Source organism: Schistocerca cancellata, chromosome 1, assembly GCF_023864275.1.
Source record: "Schistocerca cancellata isolate TAMUIC-IGC-003103 chromosome 1, iqSchCanc2.1, whole genome shotgun sequence".
In the NCBI taxonomy this organism is placed as follows: Eukaryota; Metazoa; Arthropoda; class Insecta; order Orthoptera; family Acrididae; genus Schistocerca; species Schistocerca cancellata.
Genome location: NC_064626.1, coordinates 864,545,758 through 864,565,543, shown reverse-complemented (window position 1 = coordinate 864,565,543; position 19,786 = coordinate 864,545,758). Strand labels below are relative to the sequence as shown.

Below are 19,786 nucleotides of genomic sequence, written 5' to 3'. Positions count from 1 at the left end.
GCAGATTCAGAAGGATGTAGGTTGCAGTATGTACTTTGAGATGAAAAAGCTTGCACAGGATAGGGTAGCATGGAGAGGTGCATCAAACCAGTCTTTGGAATGAAGACAACAACAACAACACAAAGAGGATTAGTATGTTTCACAACTGTTTATACTTTATGTGCTCCTGAAATAACTGCACAAAATAAGTTTCAGACAATGAATTTAATACAATTTCTGATGATATTTTATGCCTACCATCTACTGTGAACATGTATTTTCTGCAACATGTTGAGAGTACATTGAAGTCACCACTGCCTGTAACTGTATGAGTGGGGTACATATTTGAGACGATACTCAAGTTTTCTTTGAATGTTTCAGCAACTGTATAATTTGAGTCGTGGAGTTGGTAAAAGAAACAAATTATTAATGTATTCCAGATGTCAAGTGTAACCTCTACCTGTACTGACTCACAGGAACTATCATCTCCAATTTCATTGCAAGATAAATGACTTCTATCAAAAACAAACATGCCAACACAACTGTATTTAATCTATTCTTTCTGAACCCTGGTAGGTCCTTTGTGAACATTTTGGCTGAACTTATCTCTGGTTTTTGTCAGCTTTCAGTACTTATAACAATTTCAGCCTCAGTGCTTTCTATTAGCATGGAACTCTGGCTCTTTCCCAACACTGCTAAGAGAATTTACAACTATAATATATATGGCTCCTAGGTCTACCCTCATCCTGTGTTCAACCTGCAAACACTCTGATAATGGAGCCCTTTACGTTCTTTCCCAAGAAAGCTAAGAAACCACACAGTCCATTCCACACAGCCCCCATTATCTGTGAAGCCAGTTCTAGTGTATTATGGACCCCTGAGCTATTAAGTGGAACTCAACACCCCAAACTCTCTAAGGCGGAAGTGTAAGAATCTGCAGCAGGCACGGTCACAAAACCATCTGAGCCTGTGATTCAAAACCCCGACTTGGCTCTGTACCAAAGGTCCACAGTCAGTGTTACTGACAATCCTACTGATGGTGTGTGAGCTCTGCCTCCCTCTCACAAGCAAGAATGGCAACAGTCTTTACCAACCTTGGATACCAGTAGCTACATCCCCCCTCCTCCTCATCTTGTCCCAGCTGTTATGCCTGTATATGCACAGAATGCACATTGAACTTCTTCCCCTCCTTGGCAGCTATATCAATGAGAGGATCAAATGTTTACCTAACACTGGAGCCCCACCTACCAGTAATCCCACTCTCTGTGAATACCCAGATCTTGCAGGCTGAGAGGCTTCCTCTGAAACAGGACAAGTGACGATGTCTGGCTGAGGATCTTTATTACCCACAGACAGCACTAGAAATGCCTTTTACTTGGGCCCACTACCCATCTGACTATGAGTGCAGAGCCAACCTCAGTGTGGGTAGCAACTGGGTAGCCACAGTGATGCACAACTGAGGGGCACTTGGGTAGTGATGGATGTCCCTTGAATTCCCACATATGGCACCCTGCATTGATGTCTATTGGCAGTACCCTCAGACAGACCAACAGAAGACAGCACCAACAGGAACTGTGAGCAAGGAGTCACCAACTCAATTCTTATCTGAACACAGCAATCACAGTTCCTATTCGTATTAAATATGGTGGAACTATACACTACACTGTTATTAAAACATGAGTCTGTGCCTAGCAAATACACAAATCTGCAAGAAATTCAAGAATTAAACTACTAAGCACATAGGTAAATGAAAATAAGCTGCTGTCAGCTTGTCTCCATTCTGCAGTATAGGTGTCAAGGAGCTGTTCCCCTGGAAAACATTGGATTTGCAACCTCCCATTGGCATGATGTAGAAGGTATCAGGATACATCAAACCATGGAGCAGTCTGCCGCTATCCAGTGCCAATTGTCATGTGACCATTTCAGTCATTGTTGCTGATGCTGTGGTGTTAACTTTGGCACATGCATGGGTCATTGGCTGTTGAGGCCCATCATTAGGAGTGTTTGGTGCACTGTTTGTTCAGACACACTTGTACTCTGCCCAGCATTAAAGTCTGATGCTAGTTCTCCCACAGTTCACTGCCTGCCCTGTTTTACCAGTCTGCCCAACCTATGACATCTGACATCTGTTGTGAGGGAAAGGCGCTCAACCTCACGACGTCTGGATGTGGTTTCATCTTGGTTCCACCACGTGCTGAAGACACTCACCACAGCATTCTCTGAACATCCGACAAGTCACAAGGTTTCTAAAATGCTCATGCCAACCCTGTAGGCCATGACAATCTGACCTTGGTCGAACTCATTTATTGCGAATCTCTTGCCAACGTAAAGTCCCGAGCAACTGGAAAAAAGCGCAGGTGACGCCTGTATATAAGAAGGGTAGAAGGACAGATCCTCAAAATTACAGACTAATATCCTTAACATTGGTTTGTTGCAGGATTCTCGAACATATTCTCAGTTCGAATATAATGAATTTCCTTGAGACAGAGAAGTTGCTGTCCATGCATCAGCACGGCTTTAGAAAGCATTGCTCCTGTGAAACGCAACTTGCCCTTTTTTCACAGGGAAGTGTGGTAGGTCCGCTGTTGTTTTCTATCTACATAAATGATCCTTTGATAGGGTGGATAGCAATGTGCAGCTGTTTGCTGATGATGCTGTGGTGTACGGGAAGGTGTCATCATTGAGTGACTGTAGGAGGATACAAAATGACTTGGACAGGATTTGTGATTGGTGTAAAGAATGGCAGCTAACTCTAAATACAGATAAATGTAAATTAATGCAGATGAATAGGAAAAAGGATCCCGTAATGTTTGAATACTCCATTAGTAGTGTAGCGCTTGACACAGTCACGTCGAATAAATATTTGGGCGTAACACTGCAAGCGATATGAAGTGGGACAAGCATGTAATGGCAGTTGTGGGGAAGGCGGATAGTCATTTTCGGTTCATTGGTAGAATTTTGGGAAGATGTTGTTCATATGTAAAGGAGACTGCTTATAAAACACTAATACAACCTATTCTTGAGTATTGCTCGAGCGTTTGGGATCCCTGTCAGGTTGGATTGAGGGAGGACATAGAAGCAATTCAGAGGCAGGATGCTAGCTTTGTTACTGGTAGGTTTGATCATCACGTGAGTGTTACGGAAATGCCTCAGGAACTCGGTTGGGATTCTCTAGAGGAAAGGAGGCGTTCTTTCGTGAATCGCTACTGAGGAAATTTAGAGTACCAGCATTTGAAGCTGACTACAGTACAATTTTACTGCCGCCAGCTTACAATTCGCGGAAAGACCACAAAGATAAGATAAGAGAAATTAGGGCTCGTACAGAGGCATATAGGCAGTCATTCTTCCCTCGTTCTGTTTGGGAGTGGAACAGGGAGAGAAGATGCTAGTTGTGGTACGAGGTACCCTCCACCACACACCATATGGGGGATTGTGGAGTATGTATGTAGATGCAGATGTAGATGTAGATGTAGAGTACATCACAGATACTGCAGGCACTGTGCATGTGTCTGACAAGCAGTCATTCTTCACCAAGTGATGCTGCTATCTCCAGGACAGGTTTATATCAATGGTAGGTCAATGCTCATAATGTTCTGGTGATCAGTGTATGGCGATTTTAATGAGAGGTCTCAAACTGTGAGAATTTAATTTATGCACTAGTAAGTTGTACACATGTGAAATTATTGTTTAAATTGAGTGGTGATCATTTTGTAAATATTTGTATTGAGTACAGCAGTAATCATATTACTATGAGCTTAAAGTACTGCACAGAGCAGTACATGCTGTCTTTTGCTAGTGAGTTTTCAATGGAGGAGGTTGAACAATTAGAAATCTTTCAGGAATTAGAATAGTTTTGTGGGAGTGAGTTCTGAGCTTTAAATTCTGTTGGGCCTTAAAGATGTTCATGTGGCTCTCCTGTTCTTCTGTGATCACCCAGACTTTATTGTTGTTCAGACAGTTTAAGGCTGCTGTGAACTATAATATTTCAGTGCATTTATTGTTGATAATGGTGTGATGAATTTGTCAGATATTTTTCATTATGGTAATGGTGAGTAATAAACTGTAGTTTTCAATGTTACTGAGGTATCATGCTAATGGATTTTAAGATTTTGCTACATGTTTCAGAGAGTTAAAATGCGTCTGTATGAATATTAAACCACACATTCTACTGCGTTAAATAGTCTGCATTCGTAAACATTACAACATTTTGCACCACTGGTTTGAGTGTTGTTCAACTGAATTATCATTTATCCTTGTAAAGCCCTCATTTGCACATTTGAGTGCATATGTCTTGAATAAAAATTTGTCTTCGATTTTAGACAGTTTGATTTAGCCCACATTAGTACCCTATAGGATTTTATTAAACTCTATGTTCACCTTTTAGCTATTTGTTTAATATTTTATGTTTCATTTTTGCTAACTTGTTCTTCTATAATTCAAATATTTGGAGAATATTATTATTACTTGTGTTAATACTGGGCTTAAAATGACAGTGCACAATTGCACCTGTAGACTTCAAGTGAGCCATGCTAAAATTTTAGATTGCACATTGCACACACCAATTTGCCAGACTGAAACATTGTTGGGATTGTTGGTAGTGTTTCTTCTTATTAGATGGTAGGACTGCAATTGAATTCACTCATCCAGATTTAGGTAGTACAATTGTAATTGGATTGAATCATCCTGACATCTGATTGTTACATTGGACCAGATATTGTACAGAACCTTGTTCTAATGTGTACATTCCACTATTGGATGATAGCAAACAGGTGAAAATAAAAAGTCCAAAAATGCACAGGGGACATAACTACTAAAATATGCTTGCTTTTTTATAATAAATTTAACTGCTATTGTGCCGGTCTCCCGCCCAGTCTGGGGAGTAGCACAACTTTTTATTGTTAATTCTAAATTTTTCTACTTACATTTACATGTTTAGTATTCGAGTACTATTTATTGTGGTCGACATAATAAACAGAATCATCACTTCAGCAGAAGATGTTTCTTTCTGTAAAATATGTTGCCCAGCAATCCCCTATGCACCATTTTTTGAACAGCCAGTAAGGAGTGTGGTGCAAGAAATTAAATCAAGAAAAAGAGATGTTTACAAAGCAGTGCAAAGCTGTTTTATTCTATAATTTTTGGTATCTTCTATAACTTCTTTGTTAAATTATTTCTAGAGTATTCCACAGCAGTCCTATACTTTAACAATATAATCCTTTCTTTTTTGCAGAGAACTTATTGACCACGTGAAAAGTCTTGATGCTACACGTCCTACTACAATTGCTATGACTTCAACCTATGATGTGGACCGTGCGGTATGAAAATCTAGATAAGTTATAGTAATTTTCCTTGTAGTTTATTTTCTTCTGCATTTCACAGATTAGGCCAATTGACCTGTTCTATTTGCAGTCCCTTCATGATATCTTTTAAATACAGGGTGGAGTCTAGGTAATGCATGTTTTTTAAACCGATAGAGCTCAGTGGAGAATGGGGTATTAACCTTGGGTGAGCTCTGGTGGAAAGCTCAGACAACACTGTTTCTGTTACTATGGAGCAATGGAGCACAGAGTATCATATGTTTACTGTCAACCAGTGTTTTTTAGAAACAGCAATTCTGTGGCCAGGATTCAACTTCATTTCAGTAGAAATTTTAATACTGAACATGAAGTTGCACTTCAGATCGAAACAATGTACTATGTTGGGCTGACCCATTTAGAACTACTGGATCTGTGATGAAGAAAAATCACCAGGTCTTCCCCATTCAGTCCAAACTCTGGAAAATGTGGACAGAGTGGAGCACTTCTTGCTAGTCTGAAAGGATCAACTAGGCAACAGGGTACAGAACTGGTTACATCACATTTTTGATTCATCACATCTCCAAGTGATCACAAATTTCAGGCTACAAAACAATGATGATGCAGCAGCTAAGTTATAGGATTTTTTAGCAACACAAAAAATTTTGTGGCATAACAAATGCCTTTCTTATGGAAGATGGAGATGTCCTAACTGTGATAAATGACAAAGTCCATTTCTACCAGGATGGCTATGTTAATGTACAGAACTGTCTGTACTGGGTGCTGGAAAACCCATGTGAATTACACCAGAGATCTCCACAGCTAAAAAGTAAATGTGGTACAGTGTGTCTTTACTTTTTTGGAGGGGGGGGGGGGGGGGTGATGGGAGAGAACCACAGTTACTGTGATATCAGTGCAGTACATTGAAATGCTAAACAACTTCCTGCATCTGAAACAGGAAAGGTGAAGGAGAGAAAAATATGGTTCCAACAAGATGATCAGGCAGCTCAAATGGCAAGAGCATCTGCAGAAGTGGTTCAGCAAATATTTAACTGGATGCATCATTTAATGATTCAGCAATGTATCTTGGCTTGTGCACTCTCCCAGTCTGTCAATTTGTGATTTCTTTTTGTGGGGTTCCCTCAAATCAGGAGTGTATGTGAACAAGCCTTGCACAATCAATGACCTGAAAATCTCTATTCATCAAGAAATTGCAGCTGTGTCGAATGAAATGCTGGAGGAAGTCATGCAGAGTTTTAAGGAGGGACTCTAAATTTGCATCTAACAAGAAGGCTGTCATCTTAATGACATTATTTAATGAACCTAGTTAATGAATGTACGAGGGTTGCCCAGTAAATAATGCCCCATATTTTTTTTCTCCGAAATAAAAAATATTAGAAATGTGACACTTTAGGTGCGAGTTATTTGAAGTTTCCCGCGTGTGTACGCAAAGTTTCAATTTCCTCCGACAGAGAGCGGTGGTGTAGGAATGTTCTAAAATGGCGTCTGCAGGTGACATCCGTCATAAACAACGTGCAGTGATTGAATTTCTCGTAGCAGAGGAAGAAACCGTGGGCAATATTCATAAACGCTTGTGCAAAGTCTACGGAACATCTGCAGTCGATAGGAGTACTGTTGGTCGCTGGGCACAGAGGGTGAAAGCATCAGAGGGCGGTGCTGCGGAGCTCCGAGATTTGCCGCGGTCGGGAAGGCCTCCCACGGCTGTGACGCCTGACATGTTGCAGCGGGCTGATGTTCTCATTCGACGGGATCGACGCATTACGACTCGACAATTGGCACTGGAGTTGTCAGTAAGCAAAGGAAGTGTGGATGTGATTATCAATCAGCTTGGATACTCAAAAGTGTGTGCATGATAACGCTCGACCTCACACAAGTTTGAGGACTTGTGAACACATCGCGAAACTGGGTTGGATAGTGGTACCCCATCCACCCTACAGCCCCGATTTGGCTCCTTCAGACTTTCACTTGTTTGGGCCAATGAAGAATTTCATTCGTGGAAGACGTTTTGCCGATGACGAAGAAGTGATTCACGAAGTGACAACCTGGCTCCGTAGGCAGAGTACAGATTTTTACCGGCAGGGAATACACGCTCTTGTGTCTCGCTGGAAAAAGGCCGTCGAACTTGAAGGAGATTATATGGAAAAATAAAGCAAGTAGACAAAACATCAGTCTTTCACATATGTAAATTTGATTGTTGTGGAATAAATACTTCTGGAGAAAAAAAATGTGGGGCATTATTTACTGGGCAACCCTCGTATATTTCAAAAATGCAATAAAATACTGTTAGTTTGGGTAAAAGTCTTTTCTGTATGTAAAACAGTGGAAGTTATTCAGTACTACTGGCAAACATGCATTTTCTCTGCTTCACCCTTTTTATATCCTGCCACTATTCAATCTTATTACACCAATTTTGCTTCACACATTACATTATTGATTGTAATTAATTTATATATTTTAGAAAGAGTTAATTACATACTCAATGAACTACCAAATTTAAGTGTAACAAATCAAAGATGTAGTTATAACACAAGAATCAGTAGTACTTTGCTCTTACCTCAAAAAAGAATAGCAAAAACAAACAATAATCACACCTACATGTCAGTCAATATATATATATATAACAGATTGAATATAATAGAGGGAAACATTCCACATGGGAAAAATATATCTAAAAACAAAGATGATGTGACTTACCAAACGAAAGCACTGGCACGTCGATAGACACACTAACAAACACAAACATACACACAAAATTCTAGCTTTCACAACCAATGGTTGCTTCGTCAGGAAAGAGGGAAGGAGAGGGAAAGACGAAAGGATGTGGGTTTTAAGGGAGAGGGTAAGGAGTCATTCCAATCCCGGGAGTGGAGAGACTTACCTTAGGGGGAAAAAAGGATGGGTATACACTCCCACACACACACATATCCATCCACACATATACAGACACAAGCAGACATATTCAAAGGCAAAGAGTTTGGGCAGAGATGTCAGTCGAGGCGGAAGTGCAGAGGCAAAGATGTTGTTGAATGACAGGTGAGGTATGAGTGGCGGCAACTTGAAATTAGCGGAGATTGAGGCCTGGTGGATAACGGGAAGAGAGGATATATTGAAGAGCAAGTTCCCATCTCCGGAGTTCGGATAGGTTGGTGTTAGTGAGAAGTATCCAGATAACCCGGACGGTGTAACACTGTGCCAAGATGTGCTGGCCGTGCACCAAGGCATGTTTAGCTACAGGGTGATCCTCATTACCAACAAACACTGTCTGCCTGTGTCCATTCATGCGAATGGACAGTTTGTTGCTGGTCATTCCCACATAGAATGCGTCACAGTGTAGGCAGGTCAGTTGGTAAATCACGTGGGTGCTTTCACATGTGGCTCTGCCTTTGATCGTGTACACCTTCCGGGTTACAGGACTGGAGTAGGTGGTGGTGGGAGGGTGCATGGGACAGGTTTTACACCGGGGGCAGTTACAAGGGTAGGAGCCAGAGGGTAGGGGAGGTGGTTTGGGGATTTCATAGTGATGAACTAAGAGGTTACGAAGGTTAGGTGGACGGTGGAAAGACACTCTTGGTGGAGTGGGGAGGATTTCATGAAGGATGGATCTCATTTCAGGGCAGGATTTGAGGAAGTCATATTCCTGCTGGAGAGCCACATTCAGAGTCTGATCCAGTCCCAGAAAGTATCCTGTCACAAGTGGGGCACTTTTGTGGTTCTTCTGTGGGAGGTTCTGGATTTGAGGGGGTGAGGAAGTGGCTCTGGTTATTTGCTTCTGTACCAGGTCGGGAGGGTAGTTGCGGAATGCGAAAGCTGTTATCAGGTTGTTGGTGTAATGGTTCAGGGATTCCGGAGTGGAGCAGATTCATTTGCCACGAAGACCTATGCTGTAGGGAAGGGACCGTTTGATGTCGAATGGGTGGCAGCTGTCATAATGGAGGTACTGTTGCTTGTTGGTGGGTTTGATGTGGACGGACATGTGAAGCTGGCCTTGGACAGGTGGAGGTCAATGTCAAGGAAAGTGGCATGGGATTTGGAGTAGGACCAGGTGAATCTGATGGAACCAAAGGAGTTGAGGTTGGAGAGGAAATTCTAGAGTTCTCCACTGTGAGTCCAGATCATGAAGATGTCATCAATAAATCTGTACCAAACTTTGGGTTGGCAGGCCTGGGTAACCAAGAAGGCTTCCTCTAAGCAACCCATGAATAGGTTGGCGTACGAGGGGGCCATCCTGGTACCCATGGCTGTTCGCTTTAATTGTTGGTATGTCTGGCCTTCAAAAGTGAAGAAGTTGTGTGTCAGGATGAAGCTGCAAACGAATCTGCTCCAGTCCGGAATCCCTGAACCATTACACTAACAACCTGACAACAGCTTTCGCATCCCGCATCTACCCTCCCGACCTGGTACAGAAGCAAATAACCAGAGCCACTTTCTCATCCTCTCAAATCCAGAACCTCCCACAGAAGAACCACAAAAGTGCCCCACTTGTGACAGGATACTTTCCGGGACTGGATCAGACTCTGAATGTGGCTCTCCAGCAGGGATAAGACTTCCTCAAATCCTGCCCTGAAATGAGATCCATCCTTCATGAAATCCTCCCCACTCCACCAAGAGTTTCTTTCCGCCGTCCACCTAACCTTCGTAACCTCTTAGTTCATCCCTATGAAATCCCCAAACCACCTTCACTACCCTCTGGCTCCTACCCTTGTAACTGCCCCCGGTGTAAAACCTGTCCCATGCACCCTCCCACCACCACCTACTCCAGTCCTGTAACCCGGAAGGTGTACACGATCAAAGGCAGAGCCATGTGTGAAAGCACCCACGTGATTTACCAACTGACCTGCCTACACTGTGACGCATTCTATGTGGGAATGACCAGCAACAAACTGTCCATTCGCATGAATGGACACAGGCAGACAGTGTTTGTTGGTAATGAGGATCACCCTGTAGCTAAACATGCCTTGGTGCATGGCCAGCACATCTTGGCACAGTGTTACACCGTCCGGGTTATCTGGATACTTCTCACTAACACCAACCTATCCGAACTCCGGAGATGGGAACTTGCTCTTCAATATATCCTCTCTTCCCGTTATCCACCAGGCCTCAATCTCCGCTAATTTCAAGTTGCCGCCACTCATACCTCACCTGTCATTCAACAACATCTTTGCCTCTGCACTTCCGCCTCGACTGACATCTCTGCCCAAACTCTTTGCCTTTGAATATGTCTGCTTGTGTCTGTATATGTGTGGATGGATATGTGTGTGTGTGGGAGTGTATACCCATCCTTTTTTCCCCCTAAGGTAAGTCTCTCCACTCCCGGGATTGGAATGACTCCTTACCCTCTCCCTTAAAACCCACATCCTTTCGTCTTTCCCTCTCCTTCCCTCTTTCCTGACGAAGCAACCATTGGTTGTGAAAGCTAGAATTTTGTGTGTATGTTTGTGTTTGTTAGTGTGTCTATCGACGTGCCAGTGCTTTCGTTTGGTAAGTCACATCATCTTTGTTTTTAGATATACAGGGTGTTTCAAAAATGACCGGTATATTTGAAACGGCAATAAAAACTAAACGACCAGCGATAGAAATACACCGTTTGTTGCAATATGCTTGGGACAACAGTACATTTTCAGGCGGACAAACTTTCGAAATTACAGTAGTTACAATTTTCAACAACAGATGGCGCTGCAAGTGATGTGAAAGATATAGAAGGCAACGCAGTCTGTGGGTGCGCCATTCTGTACGTCGTCTTTCTGCTATAAGCATGTGCTGTTCACAACGCGCAAGTGTGCTGTGGACAACATGGTTTATTCCTTAGACAGAGGATTTTTCTGGTGTTGGAATTCCACCGCCTAGAACATAGTGTTGTTGCAACAAGACGAAGTTTTCAACGGAGGTTTAATGTAACCAAAGGACCGAAAAGCGATACAATAAAGGATCTGTTTGAAAAATTTCAATGGACTGGGAACGTGACGGATGAACGTGCTGGAAAGGTAGGGCGACCGCGTACGGCAACCACAGAGGGCAACGCGCAGCTAGTGCAGCAGGTAATCCAACAGCGGCCTCGGGTTTCCGTTCGCCGTGTTGCAGCTGCGGTCCAAATGATGCCAACGTCCACGTATCATCTCATGCGCCAGAGTTTACACCTCTATCCATACAAAATTCAAACGCGGCAACCCCTCAGCGCCACTACCATAGCTGCACGAGAGACATTCGCTAACGATATAGTGCACAGGATTGATGACGGCGATATGCATGTGGGCAGCATTTGGTTTACTGATGAAGCTTATTTTTACCTGGACGGCTTCGTCAATAAACAGAACTGGCGCATATGGGGAACCGAAAAGCCCCATGTTGCAGTCCCATCATCCCTGCATCCTCAAAAAGTACTGGTCTGGGCCGCCATTTCTTCCAAAGGAATCATTGGCCCATTTTTCAGATCCGAAACGATTACAGCATCTCGCTATCTGGACATTCTTCGTGAATTTGTGGCGGTACAAACTGCCTTAGACGACACTGCGAACACCTCGTGGTTTATGCAAGATGGTGCCCGGCCACATCGCACGGCCAACGTCTTTAATTTCCTGAATGAATATTTCGATGATCGTGTGATTGCTTTGGGCTATCCGAAACATACAGGAGGCAGCGTGGATTGGCCTCCCTATTCGCCAGACATGAACCCCTGTGACTTCTTTCTGTGGGGACACGTGAAAGACCAGGTGTACCGCCAGAATCCAGAAACAATTGAACAGCTGAAGCAGTACATCTCATCTGCATGTGAAGCCATTCCGCCAGACACGTTGTCAAAGGTTTCGGGTAATTTCATTCAGAGACTACGCCATATTATTGCTACGCATGGTGGATATGTGGAAAATATCGTACTATAGAGTTTCCCAGACCGCAGCGCCATCTGTTGTTGACAATTGTAACTACTGTAATTTCGAAAGTTTGTGGAGGAGGAGGAGGAGGAGGATATTAGTGTTTAACGTCCCGTCGACAACGAGGTCATTAGAGACGGAGTGCAAGCTCGGGTGAGGGAAGGATGGGGAAGGAAATCGGCCGTGCCCTTTCAAAGGAACCATCCCGGCATTTGCCTGAAGCGATTTAGGAAAATCACGGAAAACCTAAATCAGGATGGCCGGAGACGGGATTGAACCGTCGTCCTCCCGAATGCGAGTCCAGTGTGCTAACCACTGCGCCACCTCGCTCGGTTTCGAAAGTTTGTCTGCCTGAAAATGTGCTGTTGTCCCAAGCATATTGCAACAAACAGTGTATTTCTATCGCTGCTCGTTTAGTTTGTATTGCCGTTTCAAATATACCGGTCATTTTTGAAACACCCTGTATATAATAGATTGTGTAAACATATCACAAGTATACCAATCAAATCAATTAAGGAAATGGTAGCTAACCCATTTTATTCTTTAGAAGATTTTTACAAATGCCAAATACAATAGCATAAATAATGCAAGTATGTATTTTGTAATATCAGTAAGTGTACTCAAAAAGTGTGTTGCATGTACAAATGCTGACTGACTAATAAAGACTCTGAATCTGAATCGTGTCATAGATCTGATTCATCTGTCATAAATATGTAGAGTGATGACCCTTTCATGTGATGAGTTGGATATTTAGAAAAAGTAATAAATACCAGTTACAAATTTTATATGACTCATACAAAGTTCACAAATGAACTGCTGTTCTTTTTACAGGGCCAGTTTTTGGATATCATTGGTGTGAATCGCTATAATGCGTGGTACTATGATAGTGGGTTTACAGGAGTCATAGTTCCCAAACTACTTGAAGAAATGGAAAACTGGAGGGAAAAGTATAATAAACCAATAATCATGACTGAATATGGAGCTGACAGTATGGTGGGGCTTCACATGGTAAGACAAAGCATAGCAACATGAAAATTTTCTGCTAAGAATATGAAAGGAATAATACAACTATGAGTTTCCTCTTATGGGCCTGTTGACAGTATAGATATTTAATTTGTTTTTCCATGCTTTGTGAAAAATAAGCTGTTGATGTCATTCTTGTTGAGGGACAGGTTATTCTGTGGCTCTTGAAGTAGTGAAAAGTCACATTGCTGTGTGGAACCACTATAGTATTAAAAGTGCAAAAACTAGATTGAATTTTCTCATGTTGAGACACGAGAAGGGGCAATGTGTTTTACTTGGTAAGAGAACTTTCTATAGCCAAGATCACATAAATATTTCTTTATCTTCACCAACCAGTTTCAACAAACTTTGCTATCATCTTTAGGTCTGTAACATAGTGCACTTAGATGGAATATATTTCATATTATGAATTATGACATGGTACTTGAGAAATGAAGAAGAAAGCTTTTGTTTGACATTACAAGAAATGGGAAAGGAAACTGTACATTTACATACCTTCAAAAGTTTTGCTAAAAATTGTGTTCATTGTGAGCTGGAACCCCATGCAAGGTTGTCATGTTAGTGGATAAAATCGAGCAACTTATGGAAAGGTTTTTCAGCAATAAAATATTTACAATCAAAAAGCATCTTGTGTACATGGCCTTGTCCATACATGTAGCACTCACAGCTGATTTTTAATTCATAAAAATCACAATATACAATTGGTTGCGAAAACCCATATCCTTTTGTCTTTCCTTCTCCTTCCCTCTTTCCTGACGAGGCAACCGTTGGTTGCGAAAGCTAGAGTTTTGTGTGTATGTTTGTGTTTATTTGTGTGTCTATCGACCTGCCAGCGCTTTTGTTGGGTAAGTCTCAACATCTTTCTTTTTACAATATACAATAAAATACACATAGCACATCTGTTTATGTTAGCTTGATTTTTCCACTAATATAAAGATAACACATATACAGTGTTGCAGCCATTCGATAGCTCTTACATCAGTATCATAAGCCCATAATATATATTGTTACATTTTCACATTTAAACTACATACTTTTCTGAGAGGTCTTTAAACATTGTTGTTGTTGTGGTCTTCGGTCCCGAGACTGGTTTGATGCAGCTCTCCGTGTTACTCTATCCTGTGCAAGCCTCTTCATCTCCAAGTAACTACTGAAAACTACATCCTTCTGAATCTGCTTACTTAGTGTCTGTCTATGACTTTTACCCCCCCCACCTCCCCCAACCCCCCCATGCTTTCCTCCAGCACGAAATTGGTGATCTGTTGACACCTCAGAATGTGTCCATGTGTCCTACCAACCAATTTCTTCTTCTAGTCAGATTGTACCACAAATTTCTCTTCTCCCCATTCCTATTCAGTACTTCCTCATTAGTTACATGATCTATCCATCTAATCTTCAGCATTCTTCTGCAGCACCACATTTCAAATGCTTCTATTCTCTTCTTGTCAAAACTGTTTATTGTCCATGTTTCTCTTCCACTCCATACAAATACTTCAGGAAAGGACTTCCTGAAACTTACATCTATACTTGATCTTAACCAATTTCTCTTTGTCAGAGACACTTTTCATACCATTGCCTGTGTGCATTTTATACCCTCCCTTCGTTGACCATCATCAGTTACTTTACTTCCCAAATAGCAAAACTCATCTACTAATTTAAGTGTCTCATTTCCTAACCTAATTCCCTTAGAAACATCTGATTTAATTAGACTATATTCCATTATCCTCATTTTGCTTTTGCTGATGTTCATCTTATGGGCTCCTTTCAAGACACTGTCCATTCCGTTCAACGGCTCTTCCAAGTCCTTTGCTGTCTCTGACAGAATTACAATGTCATCAGTGAACCTCAAAGTTTTTGTTTCTTCTCCCTGCATATTAATTCCTAATCCAAATTTTCTTTTGTTTCTTTTGCTGCTTGATCAATATACAGACTGAATAACATCGGGGATGGGATACAATCCTGTCTCACTCCCTTCTTAACCATTGCTTCCCTCAACTCTTGTAACTGCCATGTGGTTTCTGTACGAATTATAAATAGCCTTTTGCTCCCTTTATTTAACCCCTGCCACCTTTAGAGTTGAAAGAGAGTATTCCAGTCATCATTGTCAAAATCTTTCTCCATGTCTACAAATGTAGTTTGCCTTTTCTTAACCTATCTTCTATGAGAAGTTATAGGGCCAGTGTTGCCTCATGTGTTCCAAAATTTCTACGGAATCCAAACTGATCTTCCCCGAGATCAGCTTCTACCAGTTTTTCCATTCTTCTGTAAAGGATTCATGTTAGTATTTTGCAACCATGAGTTATTAAACTTATAGTTCAGTAATTTTCACACCTGTCAGCACCTGCTAAATTTTCTCATTTAAACTTACATACATTTGTGAGTGGTCTTTAATCATTGTATTGATTACAAAACTCTACTATATCTGTACATGAAACATGTTTCGCATACATACATACATAGTACAGTTTCATGTACTGATGTAGTACAGTTTTATAACTGTTACAGTGTTTTAAGACCACTCACAAAAGTATGTAAGTTTAAATGTGAAAAAAATAATAATTTACTTTCTGTTCTTATGATACTGATGTAAAATCCATCTATTGGCTGTAACATGCTGTACACATGTTATCTTTACAGCACTGCCTTCCAGCTTTACCTTACACACCATCGAAGGTGGGTCAGCAATTAATGGAAAATGTCAAGCTACTGTAAGCAGATGAGCTACTGTGCATTATATTCTATATTGTGATTTTTATGAATTATCAATCGTTTGTGAGTGCTACATATATGGACATGGCCATGTACACAAGGTGCCTTTTGACTGCAAATGTTTTATTATGACAAACCTTAGTATAAGCTGCTACATTCCATCCACTACCATGACAACTTGGTGTGAAGTTCCAATTCACAATGAACTGATTTTGTAGCAAAAATTTTGAAGGTATGTAAATGTAGAGTTTCCTTTTCCATTTCCTGTGATGGCAAATATTTTTTTTCTTTTCTAAGTACTATGTTATAATTCATGATATAAAATATTTTCCCCATATGTGTACTATGTCACAGACCTGAAGATGATATAAAAGTCTGTCAAAACTGGTTGTTGAAAATAAAGAAATTTTTATGCAATCTTTGTCTTAGAAAGCTTTTTTTTTACCAAGTTCTTATTAGTAAAATATGACTTTATTAAAAGGATATCAATTATTAGCATTATTGGCAGTTGTTGCTGGAGCAGTGTCATAAATCACAGCCCTGCCTAAGCTGAATAGATGCAATTGGAAATACGCACACAATTAGGCATTTTGTCAAGTAACGGTCATGGTATCTTTTTGATGGCCACATTTGAATATATGCCTGTATCTCTGACTCTTTCATAGAACTATCAAAGACCTATGAATCCTCAATAACTCTGAAATGTCTCATGAATGCATGACCTCCAAACATATTCCACGTGACTGCACTTTTTAAACTGTGCCATGAATGTATAACATTCAGCCTCAGTTCCCACAGCTTCACCTTCTACCTTCTTTTGAAATTATTGAGTTATCCTGTCATACCTTGTCAGTATCCACCCTCTTCCAGGTAACTGTTAATTTAAAGGGGAAAAGCTGCACTTTACTAAGTTTCCGCACTGTTCTTGCCATGGTGGTCTCATGATGGTGGTAGTGATGATTTACTTCACTCAAGAGCTTCAAGCCTTTACATCCATTATTGAGCTGCTCATGGGTTATTAAATCATGACAGCCATGGAACTCTCTCAGCACTGTGTGTTTCTTTCTTTCTTTCTTTCTTCTTTTTTTCAGAATGTGTATCTTGAATGATATGATGAGAGAGTGCTGCAAATTTTGATATTTATGACTATAATGTCTATCCCTCTTTCCCTATGTTTGATATGGATTTTTTTTTTATCAAGATATGATTCTTGATACCCAGTTGCCATTTCCACTGAGTATTTCCTGAATTTTTAACATTCAAACTCCGCGACAAAAGCATGAAAATTCAAACAAGAACCTTTAACACGGAAAATCAAGGCCACGGTTTTTAGGGATTGGAAACGCATTCTTCTGTTAGACTTTTTGCCAAGAGGAGTGACACAGAGAAACTGTGAAATATTATTGAAGCTCAGGTGCACTATTTCAAATTGCCAGTGGGTACTGCTGTGTAGCAGCATCGTTCTGCTTCACAACAATGCTTGGTCTCATGTTCTGGCAAGAACAAAGACACAACTGGACCAGTTTTTATTGGGAATTACTGCATCGTCCACCATACATCCCTGAAGTAGCACCATCACACTTTCACCTGTTTCCAAAACTGAAGGAATTCCTTGGTGGAAAGTGCTTTGAAAATATTGATATGTTGAAAGAAACTGTTACTAACTGGTTTAGCAGAGAGGCAGCATTCGATGGTAGGATCTAAAAACTGGTGCCATGACTTGACAAATGTTTTCATGTTCATGGTAACTATGTTAAAAACTGAAAAAATGTGCTTATTGTAGTCTGTGAAACAAATTTACATTCATAAATAAATTTTCTCTTTCTCCATTGCAAATCGGCTCTTACTTTAACAATGACCCTCATGTACAATTTATGTTCATAAATAAAGTTTCTCTTTCTCCATTAGAAATCAGTTCTTACTTTAAAAATGACCCTCATACATTTAGTGGCATATGTGGATACTGTCTGAAAAATAAGAGATGTATAATGTCTGGGTATTCACATGTTACGGGTTATTGTGTCTTTTCATCTCCCACCCCCACCTCTTTGATAGGTAGGTAGGTGGTTCTTACTACCACAGTAATGCTTTCCAGCAGTAAATGATGGGTGTCACAAAGTTTAGTTGAAATTGGCCCACAGCTTTAAGAGGAGATGTGGAAGATACATACATACAACTGTCCATTTTTAAAATATTTTTGGATCCTTTTGGGTATGGTAGGCTGGTGGATAAATGTGCACAGGCCAGGAAAGCGTATTTTATAAAACATGAATGAAGAAGTATCTGGCAACAACTTGACCAGGAAAGTATGCATTGCAGATGAGAGGCTTGAAGTTATTGATTTTAAATTACATTTTCTGATCGTTAAGAATGCTTGTCTGAACAGTTGCTACTGAAAGGCAAGTTTTCTTTTTGTAAAACATTTGCTGGAAAGTTGTAAAATCAATAACATCTGATGCTCCCTCTTCCTTCATGAGGCACTTCCTGGTTTTGCTACTTTTACAGTGATCTCATATCTGATGTATTCTGTAGATTCAGTTACGATTCCTTAGCAACTGATTTAGAAGATCGAAGTCACTGGCAAGAGGAAGGAAAGAATGCCACCTGATAGCTATGACCTCATAATTTGTGTGTAAACTGCACTTCAGTCTTGCATGTTTTACATAATTTTTCTTTGCACAAGTTTCATTTATATCTCTTTTCTGACTTTATATCATTTTCTTCTTCTGATAAGGAATGCCACTTCACAAGAAGTATTAGACAGCAATCTGTAATTGCCTATAAGAGACAAGGGAAGGTAGCTATTAAATATGGAAAGCAATCATCTTCTGAGCTACCACTGACATACACAGAAAAGGCCTCAGTCTTGGACTGAGATCCTTTCTCAGAGACTTATGAAACACAGGTCCCAGTTTCTCTGCTTTATGAGCTTCCGTAGGAATATTATTTTGGCAATAACTCAGTTCCTTCAAATTGTGACAGTGGCCTTTCAGTATGGAGTGATTCACTTATGAAAGACAAAGCAAGATAAAATGAACCACAGAATAGATGTGTTTTTGTATTTGCAAATTGCTGTCTCTTCAAAAAATTTTCATCAGTAAAGTAATATGCCAATTCTTATCGAATTGGTGGAATGATACCATAGTATATAAATGACATCTACACATCATTTTACTAACTTACTAAATTCGCTGTCATATTGCAAATGATGAATCGATGATGTCATGCCTAAATGCCACAATTAGTTAAGAAAAGCCTGTAGAAAAAGTATCACTGTCTCAATATTTGTGTCAATATTATCATAGTGAAGAAATCATTTACTTTCTGTTGGACAGAGAAGTTTCAACTAACAATGACATTTGTTCTCATAATTCTACAAATATTCAAATAATGCAGTAAATTTCTAAAAAGATACACTTTGGCTGAATATTTCTGCTTTCTCATTCCTCTTTTACAAATATAACAGTAAATAATATGTATCAAGATGAATTATTGGACTGGTTTATAGTATATGATCATGTCTTTAAAAGTAGCACACTGAAAATGGAGTCAAATGTGTGCTCACATAATTCAAAGGTGAATTCCTATTTGTATCTTTCTCCAAATTATGAATCATTGTTGAATTATATCCTTTGCAGTTATTCATTGATATTGACAAACTGTCACATTCATCCACAGCAACCTGAATATCTTTGGTCTGAGGAGTACCAAGTGCTTCTGATGTCTGAGCACTTTAAGGCTTTTGACACTCTTCGAGAGAGAGGTTACTTTATTGGAGAACTGATATGGAACTTTGCTGATTTCCAAACTGGTCAATGTAAGTACAATAGCCTTATATACTCTATGAAACATCATCCTAATGAAATGTCATCCAGATAAATGAACACCAGTGCA

The 19,786-nt window shown here is 40.4% G+C and overlaps 1 protein-coding gene across 1 annotated transcript in view; it reads left to right on the top strand.

Annotated features, from left to right (window-relative positions):
• Positions 1-19,786, top strand: part of LOC126108660 (beta-glucuronidase-like) — a 149,826-nt gene that overhangs the window by 102,438 nt on the left and 27,602 nt on the right. The window contains exons 9-11 of the mRNA XM_049914005.1: positions 5,210-5,294; positions 12,992-13,168; positions 19,571-19,709. Coding sequence (XP_049769962.1) covers positions 5,210-5,294; positions 12,992-13,168; positions 19,571-19,709 — 401 coding nt within the window. The remainder of the gene's footprint in view (positions 1-5,209; positions 5,295-12,991; positions 13,169-19,570; positions 19,710-19,786) is intronic.